This window comes from Pinus tabuliformis, chromosome 5_2 (assembly GCF_031772625.1).
Source record: "Pinus tabuliformis cultivar Carrire ecotype Pingquan chromosome 5_2, CPIR1, whole genome shotgun sequence".
Taxonomy (NCBI): domain Eukaryota; kingdom Viridiplantae; phylum Streptophyta; class Pinopsida; order Pinales; family Pinaceae; genus Pinus; species Pinus tabuliformis.
Window position 1 is genome coordinate 373,481,204 of NC_142306.1, and position 24,228 is coordinate 373,505,431.

Here is a 24,228-nt window from a genome sequence, read left to right on the forward strand (position 1 = left end):
CAGAGTGCAGGGGAGTCGAACAAAAAGTTCTTCTCTCTACTCCATGAATTTCTTTACATAGAAGGCTATCTTGGGGCTTAGTATGCACTGGAGGATCAACACAAGTAACTCGACCAAACTGTCTAATGATGTCCTCTCACATGATCTTGAGAATCTATTCATCCATAGGTCTAAGCATAAAAAATAAAATCATGATTGCCTCAGGCCAAAAAGGATTGGCATAGCATAACCACACAATCCAAATTAGTATAACAGAGCAAGGTTGCTACAATGTGGGAGCGAGAGTGCCAAAAACCCTTGAGATATGTTTCGCTCTTGAGACACACTGCTCTCAAGGGTTTTTGGCACTCTCGCTCCCACATTGTAGCAACCTTGCTCTGTTATACTAATTTGGATTGTGTGGTTATGCTATATATATATATAGATAGATAGATATATTGGCATATTATATTGCATTTACATTAAAAAAACATGTAGAATGCCAATTTAGTTGTAGGTTATATGAAAACACGCATATTTGTGCTACTTGTAGATGAATACCACTTTATCATGAAGATAGAATTGGCATCCATAGTAAGTTAGTGATTAACCGTTTGAGCATCAATTGTCTAGATTGTAGCAATTACAAAACAACATACAAACGTTCAGGCCATATAATAAGAAGTAAACCATTAATTTATGGGATGAAATAGGTTATACACGAATTGTCAACATAGGCCATTTGCATAAGTCCCTGTTACCCAACATAATGCATGGGTATTTCACATGTGATTTTGATCACACAACTCAGATTTTCTGTAGGATGGTAAGACGATTCTAGGCTTCCAAAGGTTTCAATGATGATGGTAATTTCTTGAATTGTGTATCATGCTCTTCATAGATTGATTTTATGGTGGTTACCTAGTCATGCCTAGACTCTAGTCACTTCCACTTTGTGTTGCATGGTTAGTTCATATCTTTGTAGTCAGTGTCCTGTGGCATGGTGATTTGCTTCCTTGGTGTTTCCTAGTTTCATGCATGTTCTGTAACATTCATAACGTTTTCATAATTTCACCTAGGTAATTTGTATTTCACAAGCATATCATCACTTTTTGGCTAGGTGGATTTGACTCCAGACTTACACCTTCATCACATTTCATCATTTTACACAGGTAGTTTGTGTATCACATCACATCTCTACCTATTATATAGGTAAAATCCACATTGCAGTTACATTTGACTTCTTTCCATCTAGAGGGTGCATCACACTTTTAAATTTTAATTCCCTAAGTTTTATTCCATATTAATCCCTCATTTCTCATATTTTTACTTTTTCTAATATGAACACACCTGACTGGTTTAGGATATTATTAGTTAATCCCAAAACCTTAGGTTGAGTGCTTAATTATCAGCCTATTTATGCTTAAATGTTATAAATTTTCATTTATGGTAATTCCTAAGTATTTTTGTTGCTTTGTTACGAGGGGATGGAACTTGATGTGGTACACACGGGAGACTAGTTGTTCCCACTTTGGCACACATGTTGAGGCAGCCCATTGAAAGCCACTTTGTTGAACCTCATCGTAGCCCTGTTCATGTATGCCAACTTATCCACGTCACATCCTTATCCTTTGGCACACATTTTTAGGAGGTTGTCGAGTTTTGAATTGATTAATGGGCTAACTGTGCATGTACCCTAGGGTTTGACAACCCACTCACATCATCCATCCACCTCATCGATTGATCATTGACATGTGTACACTTTCTCCTAGGTTAGTGGGTGGTGTGCTTTGTTGATTTTCTAGTAGCTAGGTAGACTAGAACAATTTTCAAATTGATAACTACTTCCAGTGATACAATTTGAATTCTTTATAGCATTCCAATCATTAAGCAATTATACTTGAAAATTTCAACCATTGAGATTAGTAAAGAAGTAAACATCACAGTGAGACAATAAAACAAGAGACATCAAAATTTCTTGGGACAGAACCCCACAAGGGTGAAAACCTAATAATCTTTCCATATGAGAGAGAGAGAGTTCAATTCATCAAATTGTACATAAGAATATTCTAATCAAGGCATCAAGACATAAACAAAAACTAACTAGCAAGGTGACCTCTCACAATTGTCAAGCCAACCCTCCAATATGCCAAAACAAAATTCAGAAATCCGTCCTCCAAGAAGGTCTGCAACTAGGTCAACGTCAAATCACAAAGAGCATAAGACCTTCACACATGCAACAGAGGTGATGAGGCTCATACCTTCACGTATATCACAGAGATGACGAGCCTTAGACCTTCACATATATCACAAAACAATGTGCCTCAGAGCTTCGCATTTCTTCCATAGGAACGAGCCACAGAAACACAAAAAAATGTATGCCTCAAACTTAGTCTTCTATTCGACCTTCCAAGTTTCCTTGAGTGAGAGCAGATTAGAGATATGTAACTTCATCTTCTCCTCGGCCTTCCAAGTCTTCTTGAGCGAGGGCAGATCAAAGATATGTATCTTCATCTTCTACTCGACCTTGCAAGTCTTCTTTTATTGAGGGAAGATTAGAGATATGTAGTGTGATTTGTGTCAAAACGTTTAACAAAGAGAGTCACCTTTAGGGACTGTTACCCACCACTTCATGGGTGATATCCCTAGGACAATTTTTTCTCCATGATGAGCCTCAACCGGTAGCCAACAACCCCTTGCAACCTCTTACTAGCTCGTTGTGCTATTTCTTTGCCAGCAGAGCCAGCCATGTGGTCCCTCACCCACTTGTATTGATCGTATGTTTGAAGGTGGACCTCTTGAATCTAAAGGTATGTCTTGTCATTTGGTAATTGAGAATTGGGTTTACTTATCATGGATACTTCTAAGTATGGATTGATGGGGGGATTTCGCGGAAAGGGTGGGCTTAGTTTGTGCTCTTGTCCCCTTGATCTCTTTTGGTTGTTACCCTTGGATCTTAGTCGCGTGGGATCTCCTTTATTGACCATTTAGTTCTAGGGTAGTACTACTTGGGAAACCCGACTTTGGGTGCATGGTCCCGCTCCTTTATCTGCATATATTACTTCGTTTCTACTCACTGTACCCCATTCATCATTTTTCCCACTTGGGTCCACATAGGGCCAACCTTCCTATCCCCTTGCCCCCACCTTGGGTCAGGCCTATAATGATGCCCCAGAGGTTGAAGCAGTTAAAAGAAAAGAAAAAAGCATAATTGGCCACATTTAATAGGATATTGTACCACAAAATGCAAAAGATGGCCAGGACAAAATAATCAGCACGTGGGCAAAAGCCAATACATGAGCTCTACCCCAATCCATGGTCATCACCCTGGTACCATGGGCCCTAGATGAGCCTTCTTTATCAACTAGGAACACATAATTGTCCCAACCCCTGGAGGGCAATGAACTGCCCTACGTCAAAGGGGGTAATCACTGCTATAGCTTACACATCATGCTCTTGTCCTTTGAGCCTTGAGCAATTAATTAAAGAAAATTCATAAAAGACAAAAGGCATATAAAGAAGGGTGGAAATTCAAGACCGGGGCACCTCATGTACCATGATTGCTTCCTCCTACACATTACCTACCCAGGTGTGGGCTTCCCCTTATCTAGCTACCCCTATGCCCCAATATGTGGCCCAAAATTGCCCTTCTCATTCCCTACTCCATTCCACTTATTTATCACTTGCCACCCCCCTTAGAGGGATGTACCTTGGACATACTATTCCTGTTAAGGGCCGAAACCACCTAATAAGGTACTTGGTTAACCCCCCTTTGTAGCTTGGAGACACTAGCAAATGCCAAAGCCCACCACAGAACGACATGCCATTATGAAGTGCCCACTTTGTTATCCATGATTTGTAAATTCTTTTACCCGATTATTTTAATGACTGGTTGTACTGGAAGCCTAGGGGACGCATTGGATCTTATGCAGGCTTATAGGTGGTTTCCATTTGGGTTTAGTCTCCCTATATGAGATCCTAACCCCAAAGGTCTACATTGGCACATATAGGGTGTGCATAGAGAGCCATTGGCGTCCATAGCAACAGACAACACTCCATGGATCTTCATCGATGCTCAAAGACTACTAGCGATCCACTTTTGGGATGATGGTGATATGCTTGGTACATTATGCCCAACAGGTCCCCACAGGAGCCCCACACTCTTGGTAGGTGTCCCAGGATTTGTACGATGTCATGGCAACATTCATTCCACTACTTGGATCCTTGCAGAGGATCTACAGGCGTCTCCGATTCATATGGAGAACCATGGGTTCATTTATGTGCCCTCAGACCCATTGAGAGCACCATCATCATGGGTTCCTTGGAGGATATTTTTTGGGAGACTTTCTTTAGTTAGCTCTCAGTTCAGCTAAGCAATCTAGCTACCATCATCAAGACAAGCCACAGGCCATCAAGTAGCAAGATCAAGCTAGTGGATAAATTTTGATGTATGGATTTGGGCTATTTTTCTTGTCTTGGAGCTTTGTCTTACAAACAAAATGTTGGTTGGATATATTCTATAACGTTGTAAGTGAATTTTGACGTTGTTATTATTGTTGCTACATACTGCTAAAATTAGGGCTAGTTGTTGCATAATTGAAATGTGGAATTAAGCATGTTTTAGCTAATTTAATGTATGGGCCAATGTTATATGAATGAAATGTCCTAGAGATTATTTGTCTCGATAAGCTTGCATCATTTGCTGTGAAGTATAAATGCTTGAAGGCCACTTTCCTTTTCTTTCTCTCAACATTGGATGAAGCTGACTTTCTGGGCCTACTTGATAAAAAAACCAAGTTCTTACTCATCATCATCCTTAACTCCATATCCCCAAGTGAATTAGGCATTGATCCCTCAAAAAGGGTGATCATTTTAATCCTCTTTTCCCCCTTTTCCCTAGGTCTAGCCCCATTAGGTCACCTAGGGCATCAATTTCTCGGGAATTGACACAAGGAAAAATTTCGATCTCCTATAGGTTGCTGCACTGGTGGGTCCCCTCTCCCTCTCCTCCAAATTTGAGGTAATTCTAATGACAAAATCTCTAGGAATCCCAAGCCCTAGCCTTAGGATCAAATTTTTCCTAGGCATCCCCAAGGCTAGACCTCAACAGGATCAATTCAACCTTTGAAGTAAATATTCTTGTTTGGTCCTTTCCTTTCACCTTGTCCAGGATAAGAACATCATTGGTTGCTACATTCCATCTCCAAACCTAGACTGGCTCCACTTGGCCCTATGTGGTCCCACTTCTCAATAAAGATTATTTTTCAAGGACCATTTGGGAATCCAAGTTTCCCAAGGATTATAGGGATTGAGAACCTTGTCTATAAGCCTATTCCTTCTCCCTCAACCCTCCAATCCTCACCCCTTACCCCTGGAGGACCAAGTCCCTTGCTTAAAGAGCAAGCAAGTTCCATTCTTCACTCCATCCTTGGGAAAGGGTTTCCAGGGTCACTTTCCACCTATCCATTGACATATACTTTACAAGTGATCCCTACACTACCGGGACTCCTCCCATTGGTGAAAGTCCGTAAAGAGCAGGGAGACTTAGCTGTGGTGATAGTGGGCTAAGCCTCCACCATTGCCCTTAACCTAGCAGTTGCCCTCTTAGGAACCCCTTTTAGGTCCCCTATTGGTTTGAGTGGTAACAGGGACTACCCCCCTTGACTTAGCTAGGAGAGAGTCTAAACAGAGTGAGTAGGGATCAGAGTGACAACCCCTACTTTGAGCGTTGTGCCTTAGGTGTTCACTTCAGGCGACAATAGGTTGAATAGCAGAAACTAACATGTATGTCACAACTTGGTGACTATAGCTATGTGAAGTTAAATTGTAAGCGGTATAAGTGATAATGGGCGAACTTTGTTAGTCCCTGGTGCAGGCCTCCCAATCTAGGTTGAACAATGAAAACATTGGTAGTTAATGAGCATGGAGTTACATTTGAGCTTTGCCAGCGGAAATTCGTAACGTTATTGTCATGTATCTCATTTTTTTTCTTCTTTCTTCTATATGTTACCTCTACACTCTGCAACGATTTTATCCTTACCTGTTGATTTATTGTGTCTACTTAGAATCTTGGTCCATTGTTTTTCCTTTTATTTATGATCCTTTTACACACTTTTTGTCATTGGTATAATTAGACAAAATGAGATGAATGTATCCAAAAGGATGTGTAGAGACATTAATACAATGTTCAGTGTTGGCATGACTGCCATTATCCTTTCATGCTTTACAATTCCTATAGAATATAACTAAGTTTCTCATCTGACAAAGTGTTTATCCACTTATAAGTTCATTTACAGCTTCTAGCGAGTGTTGTAGTCCATTGTTTTGCCTCATATTTGTGATCCTTTTGCATGAATGTTTTAACTTTAATATATAATAATACGAAATTTGATGGATGATTTCAGTAAGCACTTTTAGATACATTAAATACTATTTTCAGCTTCATCTTGACTACCATTTTCCTTTCATGCTTACAGTTTTATCTAGCATAAAAGTAGGCCTTCCTTCTGACAAAAGTATTTATCTATGTACATGATGCAGGGTCCTGGACCAGATGCACACATTGTCTACATTGATGGTGCATTTGATCTCTTTCATGCTGGACATGTGGAGGTAATATGGATAGCATTAGTTTGATTCTTGAATATCGAGGGCATTCTTTAAATGATAGCGTTTTAGATGTGGTGTGTTTATAGCTCTCACATTGTTAAGGGAAGGCCAGGCACTAATTTATAACTATGCTGAATAATATTCCATCTTTTCTATGCTTTTATATTTTCTTGTCATGTTTGTAAATGTGAGTAGTGTAGATATTATTTACATTTGGAGTCTGAAGTCGGAACTTTAATTTGGTTAAGGCAATGTTGTTCATTCCATGAGATGAGAATCTGGAGGAAGGAGGTTACTCAGTGGCTAGGATTGTACCATATCTAGTGAAAGTGAGGAGTGCATGGAATTGTTTGGAAGTACACTCTCAGTTTGTTGCTTTAACTCCCCTATCTCTGCTCTCGCATGTTTGTGGGTGGGAAGGTGTACACAAGATTCCTGATGCTTAAGTCTATTGGGTCAGAGATTCAGATGGACTTGTCCTTTATGCCATTTGAAAGGAAATCTGGTGCATGGTGAATATGGCTTTTGGGTGTTTTTAATTTAAATTGACAGTACATGCATCTTTTAATGATGTAGTGAAGGCAGATGGAGGCAATGCCACTTGCTGACCCCTAATGTCCTCGGTTAGATTGTTACAATGGCATTTAGGTTTTGAAGTCAAGGCAAAAAGAGAGTGGCTAGAAAATGTTCTCCATATGTGCATGCTTGCAAGAGAAATTTATGCATCATAGGTGACTAACACATTCTTGGTCTCAGCTTATGAAGTAATCTTGTAATACATAGAATCTCTAAAGGAAATAAATAATATGTTTTTTTTTCAAACAAACATGGATTGTACATTCAAATGAAAATAATTTGTGTGGGCTGGGTTAATAAAGTCATTGGCTGCAATGATATCATTGAATGCCTTTTCTTTTGTAGATTCTAAAACGTGCTCGGGAGCTTGGGGACTTTTTACTTGTTGGTATCCATACAGATCAAACTGTCAGGTAACATTCACATCAGATATTTAAATCTGCTTATTGTGCATCTGACTGTAATATGCGTTATTCTCATAAAGTTCACGTTAATTTTGTTTGTTTTCAAACTTCAGAACATTTGTACAAGGCAAACAGTTAATGAACACTTTGGGGGTTAGAGACTGGTAGTATCATGCATTATGCATGCCTTGAATATGCATGTGAATTGCAATCATGAAAGAAAATATACATTTGACATTTTTCTATCATTGAATCTTGTGTATTCTTTAATGACTCACTGTTTGTTGAATCAGGAAATCGATTCATGAATTGTAACACAGCTGTATGAAATTTAGTTATCTGTAGCTAGATAGATCTGCTATTGGAGTCTTGTATCATGCTTTATAGAAATAGGCAACTTCTGAATTTTTGCTATACTAATGTTTGAAATTTCTTCTTTTTCAATTTTTTGTTTTTTGCTTTTTGTTTTTTTTGTTCTGCATTGAAATTTATGTATCCTTTGCAGATATTTTCTGCATTGTCATGGTTGAGATTTTTCATTTGTTAGAAGTTGAATACATAGTGATTTCAAAATATGCCAAGTTCATTTGTTTTAAGATTTTGCATGTAATCAAATCTTAATGCAGCTGTTGAAATGAACCTTACTATTTTTCCTTTAATAATTGGTTAAGGCATAGCTAATCACAGAGTGCTCTTTGATTTATTGACCTTCTTATTTGTGTTATTGCAGTGACCACAGAGGGCTTCATCATCCTATAATGAATCTCCACGAACGCAGCCTTAGTGTGTTAGCTTGTCGATATGTGGATGAGGTTATAATTGGTGCTCCATGGGAGGTCACAAAAGATATGGTTTGTCCTTTTCTCTGTTGTATTTATAGCATCTCTTATACAATTTTGTATTTTTTGTTCTCGTATTTTTCTCTCTACCATTTTCAGAATTGAATACAAGTTTAGTGATACTTTGTTCCTTTTCTATTTAGGTCAGAGGTTATTGATCATATGAAGATATCATGGTGGCATAAATTCATGAATAAATTTATGATATTGTTTTTGTAATTTGCTTTTGAAATTATACTAGCATGCAGAACTTATGGATGTGTGTCCTGTGCGATATCCTTTTTATGACAAACTTTATGGAAACCCTTCTTTTGGGTAAATAAGTAGTTTGATTCTTGTAAGCATGAACTACAGATTGTTCCCTTACTGAAATTTTGTGAAAGCATAAATAGGTTGGAAATTACTATTATTGCATTTGGGAGAAGGATACATTGCAAATCCATCTTTTTTAATCCTGTGATATCTGTTGTTAGATTTTTGTGGGCACTAGACTTAGTGCACACACATACACCAGATATGGTAAAAGTCTCAAATTAACTTTTGAAGAAATTTCAACCCCCACTTTGGTTATCAGTTTTCCTTATCACTCCATGCATTTAGTTTTAAATCCAAACATGATAAAAATTCTAAAATCTGGAAATGACAATATTTTCTGAAAACACAAATTTAGAGATTTCACAACTGTTGAAATTGCAAAAATAAAACACAGCGAAATTATGACAGCCACACACAGAAAATAACACTGATTTTTGGTCAATGTGACCCTGGAAAAACCCCCTACAACTCTTGGGGAAAACCAGTTTGAGAGTTCTTCTTTATTTCTGAAAATGCTTTTACAGAGAAACTGAAATACACAGTAAAAATTCCAGCAACCACAAATTACAACTTATCTCGATTTTTGTGCTTGAACTCCACCTCGAAAATCGTGCCAATCAGCAAACAACCAAAACATAATTTTTAACAGTAATAAAATAGCATTAAATGCTGTATAGCTTGCCTTGAAAAATGTACCTAGAATTTGCTGTACGGACTGTACAGATTTCAGTAATACAATTGCCTCGAAATTCATGCCCAAATCTGCTTCAAAATTCATGCCCTTGCTACTGTCCCTCTTCCTCGATTTCTGTGCCTTTCTCCTACTGTACGTTTTGCCTTGGGATGCATGCCAATAAATGCTGCTGCCCAGATTCGCTGAAATGTCTTCTTGCTGCTCTCCTTCACTTCCTCACTGCTCATAAATTTTCTCCTTGCTCTCTCTTCTCTTTCTCTCAAATGCTCATGAAAGAATGAATTGATATTTTCTTCTTCTCTTCTCCTTTTATTATGTAAATGACTTTTTGGGTTACCCTAAGATCTAATGGTTGAGATTCATTTAGATCTAGGGATGAGAATAAATGTGCATTTAATTCTCACTTTCTATTTTTTTAACTGACCCACTTAAATAAAGACCCACTTAGCGTTTTATTTCCATAGTCACTTTTTCACTTTCTAATTCTTCATTGACTTTAATAAAGTCACCTTTAAATTAGAATGTAACTTTACCACTTATAAAGTCACTTTTAAATTAGAATGTAACTTTACCACTTATAAAGTCACTTTTAAATTAAATTGACTTTACCACTTATAAAGTCACTTTAGGAGAAAAGTAAAAATAAATTTGGACACTTTTCCTTAGGCCAAAGATCAAAGCCTTAGGGAACCACTTGTTTTCTGGTACCCAAATTTTAACACTCCCTCTTATCGAGGAAAGTGTTCCTCACCACTCCCATCTTGTCTTTGAAGTAGACATGCTTGCCCCGTGGTAAGGCTTTGGTGAAAATGTCCGCTACCTGCTCATTTGTGGAAATGTACTCAAGCTTGACAACTCCCTTTTGGACATAGTCTCTAATGAAGTGTTACTTGATCTCAATATGCTTTGACCTGTCATGAAAAACTGGATTTTCCGTGAGTTTTATGCAATTCTGATTATCACAGTGAATTACTGAAGGTCTCAATGCCTAACCAAATAGACCAAACAACATCTTCTGAAGCCATATGGCCTCACAACTAGCCAAACTAGCAGCCATATACTCTGCCTCAGCTGAGCTCAATGCAACTAACTGTTGTTTTCGGCCGATCCACGACACAACTGCCGTACCCAACCCAAAACAACACCCAGAAGTACTCTTCCTATCTGAAACACAACCTGCCCAATTTGAATCTGTGCACCCTGCCAGTCTCACTCCATCACCCTGTCTATAATCTAGACCAAAATCCACTGTCCCCTGCGAATAACAAAGAATGTGTTTTGCAGCCACCCTGTGCACTCTCCTGGGCTCACACATGAACTGACTCATAGTGTTAACTGCAAAACATATATCTGGTCGAGTGTTGACCAAATACATCAAACAACCAATCAACTGTCTGTATAGAGTAGGATCCACCAACTCAGAATCAGAAGCATGAAGCTTCTTGCAGTTAGTGATCATAGTTGTAGACATGGGTTTACAGTCCTCCATGTGAAATCTGCTAAGAATATCCACAATGTATTTCCCTTGTCCTAGGAAGAAATGCCCTTCCTTCTGCCACACCTCCAATCCCAGAAAATAATGCATCAAGCATCTCAAACTTTGAAGCAAGATCTCTCTTGCAGCCCTCAATTAGTCTCTTTGCACCAGTGATGATCAAGTCATCAACATACAACACCAGAATGAGAGGCTCCTCACCAGTATACGATCGGATCAACCTCACTCTTTGTGAAACCCAATTGCTACAAGTATGTATCAATCCTCGAGTACCAAGCTCTAGGAGCTTGCTTCAGGCCATAGAGTGCCTTTTTCAATCTGCATACATGGGACTCCTTCCCATGCACCTCAAAGCCCTGTGGCTGCTCAATATAAACTTCCTCTTGAATGAAGCCATTGAAAAATGCGGTCTTCACAACCATCTGGTGGATCTTCCAACCCATCTCTGCTGCAATCGATATAATGGAGTGAATAGATGTATACCGAGCTACGGGAGAGAAGGTCTCCTCATAGTCAACTCCCTCTACCTGTTAGAACCCTCTCGCTACAAATCCAGCTTTGAACTTCTTGATGCTGCCATCTGCAACATGCTTTATCTTGTAGAGCCATCTGAGAGTAACAATTGATTTACCTTCAGGCCTTGGCACTACTTCCCAAACATTGTTCTTCATAATAGAAGAATACTTCTCCATCATGGCCTCTCTCCAGACCTGTTGGCTGGCTGCCTCCCCATAACTAGAAGGCGCGGAGTCAACAATGCTTGTCACTAATGCCATGTAACTACAAAACCGCTCAGGTGGTTTACTCTCTCTAACCTGTCTCTTTGGCCCAGCAACTGATGTGGCCTCGTGCAAGGTATCTTGAAGCCACTTGGGCTTCCTCTTCCCTGAGCATGCTTCTCCCACCGGAGTGAAAGAATCCTCATCATCATCAGAAGCCTGAACTTCTGAAGGCCTGCCAATTGACCTCATGCTTGAATCTGTGCTTGTAGATGCTGAAGTACCGTGCGAATTGTCCATTAATGGACTACCCTATGAACTGCTATGCGGACTGCCTTGCATGCTGCCCGAAGAACCACCCACCTGACTCTGAGAGCCACTGCTCACTGATGGACTTGACACTGTAATTGATGTACCTCCTGATCCCTAGCCACTAGATCCCTGTGACTAACTCAGCTGCTCCTGAGGGTCTGGTGACTCTGGATATCTCGTGACCTCCTAAAAGCTCTCTCCTCCTCGAACTTCACATCCTACCTGACAACCACTTTCCTTTACGCAGGAATATAAATCCGATAAGCTTTCGAGGTCTCGCTATAACCCACAAAGATTCCCTTGTCTGTTTTGGGCTCTAGCTTGGTCCTATTCTCCTTGGGGACATAGGAATATGTAAGGCACCCAAAGATACAAAAGTGCCCAACATCAGGCTTCTTCCCAGAAAAAGCCTCCTCCAAAGTCACTTTCCCCAAGGAATGATGTGGACTCTTGTTCTGCAAGTACACAGCAGTGTTGCAGGCCTCTGCCCACAAAAATAAAGGTAACCCCTGATAATGAAGCATGGCTTTGGTAGCCCCTGCAATGGATATGTTCTTCCTCTCTGCAACCCCATTCTGCTGGGGGTAGTAAGGAACTGTGAACTCCCTCCTAATGCCTGCCTCAGCATAAAAATCAACAAACTCACCAAGGGTATACTCCCCTCCATTGTCCGACCTGAGGACCTTGATCTTCCTACCTGTTTGGGTCTCCACAAGACCTTTGAACTCTTGAAACCGCTTGAAGACCTCACTCTTGGTTTTCAAGAAATAAATCCATGTCTTCCTGGAGTGGTCATCAATGAATTAAACATAGTACTCATAGCCACTCAAGGATACATGAGACATTCGACCACTCACATCGGTATGAATCAAGTCAAGGATCCCGGTCGCTCTACTGTCACTGCTGGGAAAAGGGGATCTAGCAAACTTCCCCATAGCACATCCTCTACATCCATCAAGGTGATCAGAACTGAAATCTGGCACACCAGTGGGGATCTCCCGCAATGTACTCAAGGCCCCATGATACATGTGCTCCATCCTGCGGTGCCAAATCTCACACAACTCTGAATTGCTAGATCTGTTGTCGGTCCTGTCTCGAGTGCTGCTACTTAATGCCATCAGGGGCTGGAATGAGAACTTATACACCTTGGCATGGCGCACACCAATCTCTCTAGCTGAAGAAGTTGGAGTTCCCCTAGGATATATAAGCACCTGCCCTCTCCTAAACAACACATCATACCCTCTGTCCTCAAGTGCCGAGACGGATATCAGGTTCTTCTTCATTCCAGGTACATATAGAACATCTGACACTTTGAAGGGAGGTTTGGGTCCCATATCAAATGTCAATGTCCCCACATCGACTACTCTAACAATGCTGTCATCACCAAGTACTACCTCCATATCAGTGTCACCCTCTGAAAGCTCTGAGAAGTACTCTGACTCCTGTCATGTGGCGGGAAGCGCCACTACCAACATACCAAATGCTAGAAGATGCTCTGCTAGTAGCGCAGAATGCACACTCCCTCTGAACCTGTATGGCAGGTGATCCTGGACTAGTGGCCTCACAAGCTATGAATCCAAACTCCCGATCAAAGCTCTCTATGAAGCTCGCTATCTCTGCAAAAGCTGCCATGGGTTTGTCTTTCCATTTCTTGTTCTTCTTCTCCGGACACACAACAGCATAGTGTCCCAACTTTTGACAATTCCAACATTTGATTTTGGAATAGTCCTCCTTGTTTTGCTGCTTGCCTTTACCTTTGCCTTTGCCTCCACTGTTGGAAGCTTGCTTCTTTGCTCTGCCCTTCTTGCCTCTTGCTAACAATGCCACATTGTCATCCTCCTGCACCTGTTTGGTTGCCCCAAGATGGTTCTCTCTGATCTCATTCTGAATGCAATCATCCCACAACCTCTCCCAATCGGGAAGGTTTTCCTGTGCAACAATACCATCCACAAAATTCTCCCATGTCTTGGGAAGACCATTCAAAGCAATCCTCACCAACTCAGTGGGTGCAATGATCTCACCTACGGCTGCCAACTCATCTCTCATTGAAGTGATCTTTGTGAGGTATGCTGTAGCACTGTGAGTCTTAGCTATTTTAATGGCCTTCAGTTGTCCTTTTAGGACCATTTTTCTGTTTCCATTTGAGCTCTGGTAAACACTGGTCAAGGCTGTCCACATCTCATGTGCATAAGTCTTTCCTCTCACATGAGGAATGACATGGTCTTTGATTCCTTCCAGAATCAATCTTTTTGCCTTAACATTCTTTTTGTTAAACTCTGCCAACTGTACAAGGTCAACAAGTACTACTACTAGGTTCTGTGTGGTATTTAGCATAATGCCCCAAACTTCTGCTTTCTCAAAGATGCTCTGGATTCTCTTCTTCCATGCACTATAGTTGTTCTGCCCATCCAACCTGTCTTCAATTCTCAAACCCAAAGACATGTTTCACTGTCCTACCAAATTGAAATTTTCAAATCTATGGTAAAGGTTTCTGTTTTCTATGTAAAAAATCAGCTTGCTGTAATTTTCACTTCACTGGCCCAAATTATACTTTTTAGTGAACCAAGCTCTGATACCATGAAGAAATTTCAACCCCCACTTCGGTTATTAGTTTTCCTTTTCACTCCGTGCATTTAGTTTTAAATCCAAGCATGATAAAAGGTCTAAAATCTGGAAATGACAATATTTTATGAAAACACAAATCTAGAGATTTCACAACTGCTGAAATTGCAGAAATAAAACACAGCAAAATTATGACAGCCACACAAAAAATAACACAGTGATTTTTGGTCAATGTGACCCTGGAAAAACCCCTTACAACTTTTGGGGAAAACCAGTTTGAGAGTTCTTCTTTATTTCTGAAAATGCTTTTGCAGAGAAACTGAAATACACAGTAAAAATTCTAGCAACCACAAATTACAACTTATCTCGAATTTTGTGCTTGAACTCCACCTCGAAAATTGTGCCAATAAGCAAAAACAGCCAAAACATAAATTTTTATAGCAATAAAACAACATTAAATTCTATACGATCTACCTCGAAAAATGTGCCCAGAACTTGCTATATAGACTGTACGGATTTCAACAATACGATTGCCTCGAAATTCATGCCCAAATCTGCTTCAAAATTCATGCCCTTGCTGCTATCCCTCTTCCTCGATTTCTGTGTTGTCCCTCTTCCTCAATTTCTGTGCCTTTCTCCTGCTGTACGTTTTGCCTTGGGATGTGTGCCAATAAATGTTGCAGCCCAGATTCGCTGCAATGTCTTCTTGCTGCTCTCCTTCACTTCTTCATTGCTCATAAATTTTCTCTTTGCTCTCTCTTCTCTTTCTCTCAAATGCTCATGAAAGAATGAATTGATCTTTTCTTCTTCTCTTCTCCTTTTATTATGTAAATGACCTTTTGGGTTACCCTAAGATCTAATGGTTGAGATTCATTTAGATCCAGGGATGAGAATAAATGTGCATTTAATTCTCACTTTCTATTTTTTTTAACTCACCCACTTAAATAAAGACCCACTTAGCCTTTTATTTCCATAGTCACTTTTTCACTTTCTAATTCTTCATTGACTTTAATAAAGTCACCTTTAAATTAGAATGTAACTTTACCACTTATAAAGTCACTTTTAAATTATAATGTAACTTTACCACTTATAAAGTCACTTTTAAATTAAATTGACTTTACCACTTATAAAGTCACTTTAGGAGAAAAGTAAATGTCACCCAGAATTAAGTGTAATGTTCCAACACAAATCTATTGTTGTATTTTTCTGAGTTTATTGAGTTTACATAGTGTGTTGTTTTGACAAATAGTTTGGTGACCCATTGTTGTATGATATTTTGTTTACAAATTTAATTTATATAATTTTTATAGTGGAGATTTCACATTATGGGAAGACACTTCGACAACCATGACTAATCTATAAGGCACTAAGAAGTATAAGAGGAAATGACAATAAATTTGAACATGAGCAAACTTGTAATTAATTTATCATGAATATACATAGTGAGCACAAAGATAAGAGGACTTGGGGTATTCTTTCTAGCAAAATAACTTGAATATCAGACCTCCACAGGATAAGATTGTTGAAGAAAGTGTAACTAGGTTCGATCTTCATGACATTGTAATTATGATTTTTGTAAATAAGAAAATGAATTTATTATTATTCCTTGCCGCATGGGTTTCATGAGCAAGAGGTTTATTTTATAGATGGCTCCCATTGAGAGCCTTAGGATTTATTATTAAAGAGTCAAAGTCATGAAGAGCTCTTCTTGAGCAAATATAAAATGTATATGAGTCAACCTAGAGTCTAGATCAACCCTCCAAGACAAGCACAATCCTCCTGAAGACATCAACCAGCAAAACGATGAAGAGAACAATCATGTTGGCCTCAAAATATATATAACTGTCAAGTCGGCTCATAAAAGGTGACACATCGGTTCAATGGACATGTCGGCTTATTATGGAGACATAACAACTATATATACCCAGCTAGGGTCACCACAGAAGGACAGAATCTCGGACAAGCCTCTGCAACTTCAGATGAGGACAAAACTTCGACATACCTCTGAAATCTCGGTGACAATTACAGTGATCTCCTCGCATACTTCTCTGCAGTCTCGGCCTAGTTAAAGGGTCACTGTAATACAGTCTTGGCATAGTTGCAACAGACCTCGGTGCAAGGAGAACAGAGCTACAGTCTCGGAGAAGATCACAGTGCAGAAGAAGATATAGTCATAATCTCGGCATTCATGTTAGAGGAAGAATCTCGGTGTAGTATATATCCTAGACACAATCATGTCCTCGGCATCACTGTGATCATGATAACAATCATGATCCTAATAAAGATGAAGACCTCGGTGCAACAGTCACATGTATATACATACATATCTCATTATGGAAACCTCATCAACATGATGATGATCTCAGTGAGAAGTAATGAACTAAGTAAAGATGGAGATATGGTGCAACAGTCATGTTCTCATGAATATCTCAGTGAAGGTGCATGAATGATGACCTTGGTGAAGCAGTAGTGTTGATGATGATCTCAACAGTGACAAAGAAGAGGATTGGTGTCTTGGTCTTGGAGTGGCCTAGTAGGTCAAGGGTCATGGTCTTGGTATTTGTCAATTGGAATCTTTATAAGAAGAATTTTGTGCGGGTTTTTCTTTCCAAGAGGGAGAGGTCTTGGCCCTGGCAGAAAGCCAAACATCTTGTGTTCTTGTCTCTTTGTTTTTGGGAGCTATTTGATGAACTAAAGAAGACACACTCTAATAATAAGGAAAGATTGTACTAATAAGAAAACTTCTCAAATAGTTATCACGCTAAGAAGAATCACATTAACTCCAATTGCTCTTGGTTCTTCAACATGGTATCAGAGCTAAGGTGCTGAAGTCAAAGGAAGGGCAGCAAAGAGACATTCAAGGATAAAGCTTCAAGAAGGATATCAAAGCAGGTCGAAGGATATCGAAGAGAAGGTATCAAGATCTACATTTAAGGATCAAGCCCTGGATCAAAGGGTCAATCTACAACAACAAGATCTTTTGTCTCCACAGTCATCATCAAAAGGCCACCAAGACTCTCATCAAGATGTCTACAAAGCAATATAGCTCAAAGGACCTCAAAAACAAAGATCACATCATGTTGGAAAAGGATGAAACCCTAGAAGCAGTCTTGATCTACACTACAAAAGAAGGAGGTTTTGGCCTTGGCAGAAAGCCAAGCATCTTGTGTTCTTGTCTCTTTGTTTTTGGTAGCTATTTGATGAACTAAAGAAGACACACTCTAATAATAAGGAAGGATTGTACTAATAAGAAAACCTCTCTAATAGTTATCATGCTAAGAAGAATCACCTTAACTCCAATTGCCCTAGATTCTTCAACATGGTATCGGAGCTAAGGTGTTGTTGTCAAAGGAAGGGCAATAAAGAGACATTCAAGGATCAAGCTTCAAGAAGGATATCAAAGCAGGTTGAAGGATATCAAAGAAAAGGGATCAAGATCTACATTTAAGGATCAAGCCCTAGATCAAAGAAGCAGTCTACAACAACAAGATCTTTTGTCTCCACAGTGATCATCAAAAGGCCACCAAGACTCTCATCAAGATGTCTACAAAGCAATATAGCTCAAAGGACCTCAAAAACAAAGATCACATCATCTTGGAAAAGGATGAAACCCTAGAAACAATCCTGATCTACACTAGAAAAGAAGGCAACGCATATTGAAGGCAAGAAGGCATTGTCATCTTCAAGGTTATAAAAACAAGCAAGGAGCATCTCCTTGCCCTAGAAGAAGATCATCTGAAGAAGCAAAAAATCATTCTCATTAAAGGGAGCAACCTTTTTCTATTGAAGAAAGGCTTTTTCATCGGAAAGAAGATCATCCAAGAGGAAGCTCTAATACATCTTCTTCAACCATCATCAAAGTGATCAAGTAGAAGAGTTCATCTTCACTTGTCAAGTAAGTACTTTTCATTCTTTAATCAATTTGGTAAAATGACTTCGTAGTTGCAAGGAGATCTATAAGTTGGATGGGTCATCAAAGGTCCTTGCATGGAATAAGGAGGATTTTCATAATCCTCATAGATAAGAGAAGTCAGTGAACATATCAAGGTCTCCTTTGAATTCATGGGAGGGAACTCTTAAGGTCCTCTCCTCCCTATGTAGCAAGAAAGGAGACATAAAAGAGATATATGAAATGCTAGAAAATATACTCTCCGAAATACACTGAAGAAGGTCATATAGACTTGATTGAAGGTATCAAAGAATGAAGGAATATCTTCATGAGATCTCAATTGGGAGATCCGGGAGAGATGATAAGAAGATAATCATCATTAACTAATAAGCAAGGTAACAAATGTCCATGAACAAGAAGGTTACCTCATTCGACAACTTGTGGTCTCTATGCTAAATAGAAAAAGACAAGTTGTAGGCAAAAAGTGTTGAAGGTTAAAGGACTCAAACATTTGCAGAAAGGAAAAGAAAGTTTGGTTCTCAAACAAGACAAAATAGTATAGCTAAGATTATGGAAAGATTATGAAAGCTCATATCACCAGATAGATGGAGGAAGTTGAAGAAAAGGGCCAAGGAAAGAGGGAGTAACAGATCTCTACTATGATTGAAATGGTATCCCTCACAAAAGGGTCCTACCATAAGCTTCTGTTATAGATATGACCATGATAATTAGATGCATCGTGGAATCATGGAAGCATGAAAAACAAGAGCTCATGACATCACCATGGGAATCATGAAGGACAAAATCCATGGCAGTCAAACATGAAGGATATAGCTCTTGGGAACCTCATTGGACATTGCAGGAAAGGAAGAAGTCATCTAGGACAAGGCTCATCATACATCAAGTCAGAAAGGAAACATTTTCCAGATGGGGATATGCAAGATCCTCAAGATTCTCTGAAGGAATCCTCATCGAAGGGCTCACTAATCTAGAGAGGAAGCAAGTGTTTCATCAGGAAATCCAACTTATGGAATTCATGAGATGATGACATGAGAAATGAAGCAGATCAAGGGATTGAAAATCTTTTCAATCAAGGAAGTTGCTGGAAGAAGCCTAGATGTCCTAAAGGTAAAATGAAGTATGTATGTTTGTATTTAATATTGTCATGTCATGTCGTATGGTTGTAGGTGACATGGATCATTACTTCTATCTTAAGAAGCATGATCAAGAGAAAAATGATCTCCTCCTCTGAAAGGATGCAGGAAGGCATAAAAGTCACACTAGATGAAATCAACATAATATGTCCTCATATGAAGTATGAGGTGGTTGACTACAATCAAGAAACTTTGATTGAAAGCTCCTGGGAATGGAATGTGTGAGGAAGGAAGAGATCGTGAGATATGCAACCATGATGAAGGCAATCAACATCCAAAAGACCAAGAAGATTTGACTAGGAAATCTCTCGGAAAGATATGAAGACTGATGGAAGTCTGAAAAAGATGAAGATTGTTGACAATGGATATCTTTGGGAGATGTGTCAACATGTATGCAGGATGCTGATACCTACAGGAAGATGTCATGATGAAGAGCCATCTCGTAAGGTACTATTTGATTTAATGTTATGTTTTGATTTCTTGAATAATATCTGGATGAGTTCATGTAGGGCTACTGGAACAAGAGTTGTAAGTACAAGTACAACTAGCATTCATGTGGTGGATGGAAATCCCTAAAAGAAACATGATGAGGAAGAAGTATCCATATGACGAAGGTTCCAGATATGTATCAAGAAGGCCACTTTTCATGAAGAAAGGAATGACATGACGAACCAAGAAGGAAAGTGATGGATGGCTAATGCCCTACAAGGAAGAAGCTCGACTGAATTTCATGACATCAAGGAAAGAAATTGATCAAGTAACTGAAAGACCCACGAAGTACAAGTTGCTGATGAAAAGGAGAGTTCCTAGTTAAGAGGGAGCTCTGACAAGTCCCTAATTGAGAGGGAGCTTGGACAAATTCCTGGTTAAAGGGAACTTGGGTACATTCCTTTACAGGAATGCACATATCTTCCCTAGTTGAGAGGGTGAGATAGACACAACATTCTTGTCTTCATTTGGGAAGGAAGAATGGAGGATTGGGTAGTCATCTGGCATCCAATGCTCTTTGAGGATGTGCAGAGCATCCAAGATAAGAGTAGGCAAGAGGACCGATATTCTTTGAGGGCTGGGAACCCAAGATAAGAATAGTCCTAGAAGGTCATACTCAGTGGACTCTCAGGTGGGTATGTACCTTGAGAGATAATGATTTTCTTCGTCCATTTCTCGATTGAAACGAGTATGACCAACAGTTGTTCGAATGTATATATTAAGGATTTCTCCCATTCTACCTTTTCTTATTCGATAATGTTCATGGATTTCGTGGAAAGTACCCAAAGATTCGTATTGAACTTCGATAGGGGCTTCTTGGTTTACTGAGGTAATGATACGTAAATCCACTTCCCCCCACCGGAGCCATAAGGGGCTGTATAAGTCAATTCGTTTCTGTCGGTAAGCTCTGAGCACATCATCATAACTATAAAAGGAAGGTTTCTTACAAGAAAAGCTTTTATTTTCCGAGTGATACGGATGGTACCTATTCCCATAAATACCTTGACTATTTTGGACCGTTGATATATAAAGTCCAAGAAGCATATCCTGAGTCGGTATAGAAATAGGATCCCCGATAGCTGGAGACAAAAGATTTGTCTCAGAAAACATGAGTAAACGAGCTTCTGCTCTAGCTTCCAGAGATAAAGGTACATGGACAGCCATCTGATCTCCGGCGAAGTCTGCATTAAATCCCCCACAAACCGATGGATGTAAACGAATGGCACGTCCTTCTACTAAAATAGGTTGAAACGCTTGTATTCCCAATTTGTGTAAGGTAGGTGCTCGATTCAACAATATGGGATGTCCTTGCATAACCTCTTGAAGTACTTCCCATACAATGGGTCCCTTATCTCGAATCATACTTTTAGCAGTTCTTAGGTTGGGAGCAATATGTCGTCCGATGAGACTACGAATTAAAAATGCTTGAAAAAGCTCTATTGCTATTTCTGAGGGTAATCCACATTGGTACAATGATAGAAAGGGACCCACCACAATAACGGAACGACCTGAATAATCAACTCGTTTGCCTAGTAAATTTTCACGAAATCTTCCCTCTTTGCCTTCGATCACATCTGAGAACGATTTATAAGGCCTATTATGACTGTCTCTCATTGGTTGTCTGCAGATACCATTATCGAGAAGTGCATCTACGGCTTCCTGGATCAATTTTGTTTGATAAATAACAAATGACTCAGATCCACTTCTTGCTAATAAATTTGTAAGAGTATTATTCCGATTGATAACTCTTCCATAAAGTTCATTTAGATCTGACAAGGTAATAAGTCCACCTTCACCTAATTGAACGATTGGCCTCAGTTCGGGAGGAAGAACTGGTAATAGGCATAAGACCATCCATTTTGGTTCTATATTTGTTCGGAGAAAATGTTTAGCCAATTTCATGCGTCCAACCAGAAAATCCTTTCTTCTTCTAATTTTTTCATCCTCCCATCTATCCACAGTAGATTCTTGGTTCTCTTCCAATCTATTCCATTTCAATTCCACCAAGTTCTTCCATTCCATATGTGAACGATCTATAATCATTTGCAGATCCAGACAAGGTGTCTATAGTCATTGGTCTCGCCAACATTGTGCTCTAATCTGATGAGAGATAAAGTTGTTAGTCAAAGCCTTGCTGTGGAAACAATGTTGGTTACTATGATGCTATACAAATGGGTTACCAATCCGATTCTTCTTATGAGAAATTCTTCAGATTGAGAATGACAAAGTACCATCATGAATACCTCCGTAGTTAAGAGGGAGTGTTGAAGAAAGTGTAACTAGGTTCGGTCTTAATGACATTGTAATTATGAATTTTGTAAACAAGAAAATGAATTTATTATTATTCCTTGTTGCATGAGTTTCATAAGAAAAAGGTTTATTTTATAGATGGCTCCCATTGAGAGCCTTAGGATTTATCATTAAAGAGTCAAAGTCATGAAGAGCTCTTCTTGAGAAAATATAAAATGTATATGAGTCAACCTAGAGTCTAGATCAACCCTCCAAGACAAGCACAATCCTCCTGAAGACATCAACTAGCAAAACGATGAAGAGAACAATCATGTTCACCTCAAAATATATATAACTGTCAAGTCGGCTCATAAAAGGTGACACATCGGTTCAATGGGCATGTCGACTTATTATGGATATGTAACAACTATATATACCTAGCTATATATGCAAGGAGAACAGAGCTATAGTCTGGAGAAGATAAGAGTGCAGAAGAAGTTATAGTTAATCTCGGCATTCATGCTGGAGGAAGAATCTCGGTGTAGTATATATCCTAGACATAGTCATGTCCTCAACATCACTGTGATCATGATAACAGTCATGATCCTAATAAAGATGAAGACCTCGGTGTAGCAGTCACATGTATATACATACATATCTCATTATGGAAACCTCATCAACATGATGATGATCTTAGTGAGAAGTAATGAACTAAGTAAGGATGGAGATATGGTGCAATAGTCATGTTCTCATGAATATCTCAGTGAAGGTGCATGAATGATGACCTTGGTGAAGCAACAATGTTGATTATGATCTCAACAGTGACAAAGAAGAGGATTGGTGTCTTGGTCTTGGAGTGGCCTAGTAGGTCAAGGGTCATGGTCTTGGTATTCATCAATTGGAATCTCTATAAGAAGAATTTTGTGCGGGTTTTCCTTTCCAAGAGGGAGATGTTTTGGCACTGGCAGAAAGCCAAACATCTTGTGCAGTGTTGCAGGAACCGTCCTCCGCCACAATGATCCAAAGGTAGATCTGCGTCCTGTACGGATCCGCCACCGATCCTTTGGTGGAACCGCGGATTGAAAAATTGGATCCACGGTTCCTCCTTTTTTTGGCTGTTCCTAGAAAATTTGATTCGTGGGGGCCCGATCCGCGGGTCCTACTGCCCGATACGCGGTTCCTATTTCCCGATTCGCGGATCCGGAAAGGATCGGGTGCGGATCTGTGGAGGTTCGAGCGTGTATCCACCGCGGATCGCGAGCGGAACCAAGGGAAGGTGGACGGTATCGCGAGGCTTTTTTTGTTTTTGGAAATTCCGAATTGTTCTTTGAAGAACTAAACTTTCTGAATACTCCTAAGGTGCCCCTTGATACTCCCTAGATGCTTCCTAGATATTCCCTAATGGTAATGTTAAATTCTTAAAGTAAAAGTGACATTCTCGTTTATCTTTTTTTTTGGTAAGTACACACGGGGGATTTGAACTAGTGACCTATCGCAAGGAGTGCCTTAACAATGCACCCATTCACCGTCAATTCAAAGCCCCGTGGGCAAGGGCTTTCTCGTTTATCTTTCATTTCCATCCTTTTACTTAAATTTTTAACATTACCATGAAATGAATAAGGATGTTTGAGAGTGGTTCCAACCTCATTAGACTTCATATGGAGAAAATAGAATTTCATATCCCATTCTAAATTCAACAGACTTAACGGTTTTCAAGATCAATGGGATTGTGGCGTTTCATTGGATTATATCATGTATGAGGGCATGTGATTGGCATTTAATGAAGAGCAACAAGCCCTATATGTACCCCAGTGTTGGTGTTATTGATTGTTGAACTCCTTTGTCACGGCCTTAGCAATTATGTACCCTTCACTCAAGTCAAAATCATTGATTAGGCATGTTAAGCTTTCTCTACCATATTATAAGGCTTGGATTAAGTTGTTTGATCAAAATTAGGCAATGT

At 39.4% G+C, this 24,228-nt stretch overlaps 1 protein-coding gene across 4 annotated transcripts in view; it reads left to right on the forward strand.

Moving 5' to 3' along the window:
• The window catches only part of LOC149159009 (ethanolamine-phosphate cytidylyltransferase-like), a 287,363-nt gene that overhangs the window by 102,070 nt on the left and 161,065 nt on the right, over positions 1–24,228 (forward strand). For all 4 annotated transcript variants that reach the window (XR_016261739.1, XR_016261738.1, XM_089436395.1 and 1 more), the window contains exons 4-6: positions 6,520–6,591; positions 7,510–7,577; positions 8,299–8,419. Coding sequence is in view for 2 of the 4 variants with exons in the window: in XM_089436395.1 (XP_089292521.1) it covers positions 6,520–6,591; positions 7,510–7,577; positions 8,299–8,419 (261 nt within the window). In the remaining 2 variants the exon portion in view is untranslated. The remainder of the gene's footprint in view (positions 1–6,519; positions 6,592–7,509; positions 7,578–8,298; positions 8,420–24,228) is intronic.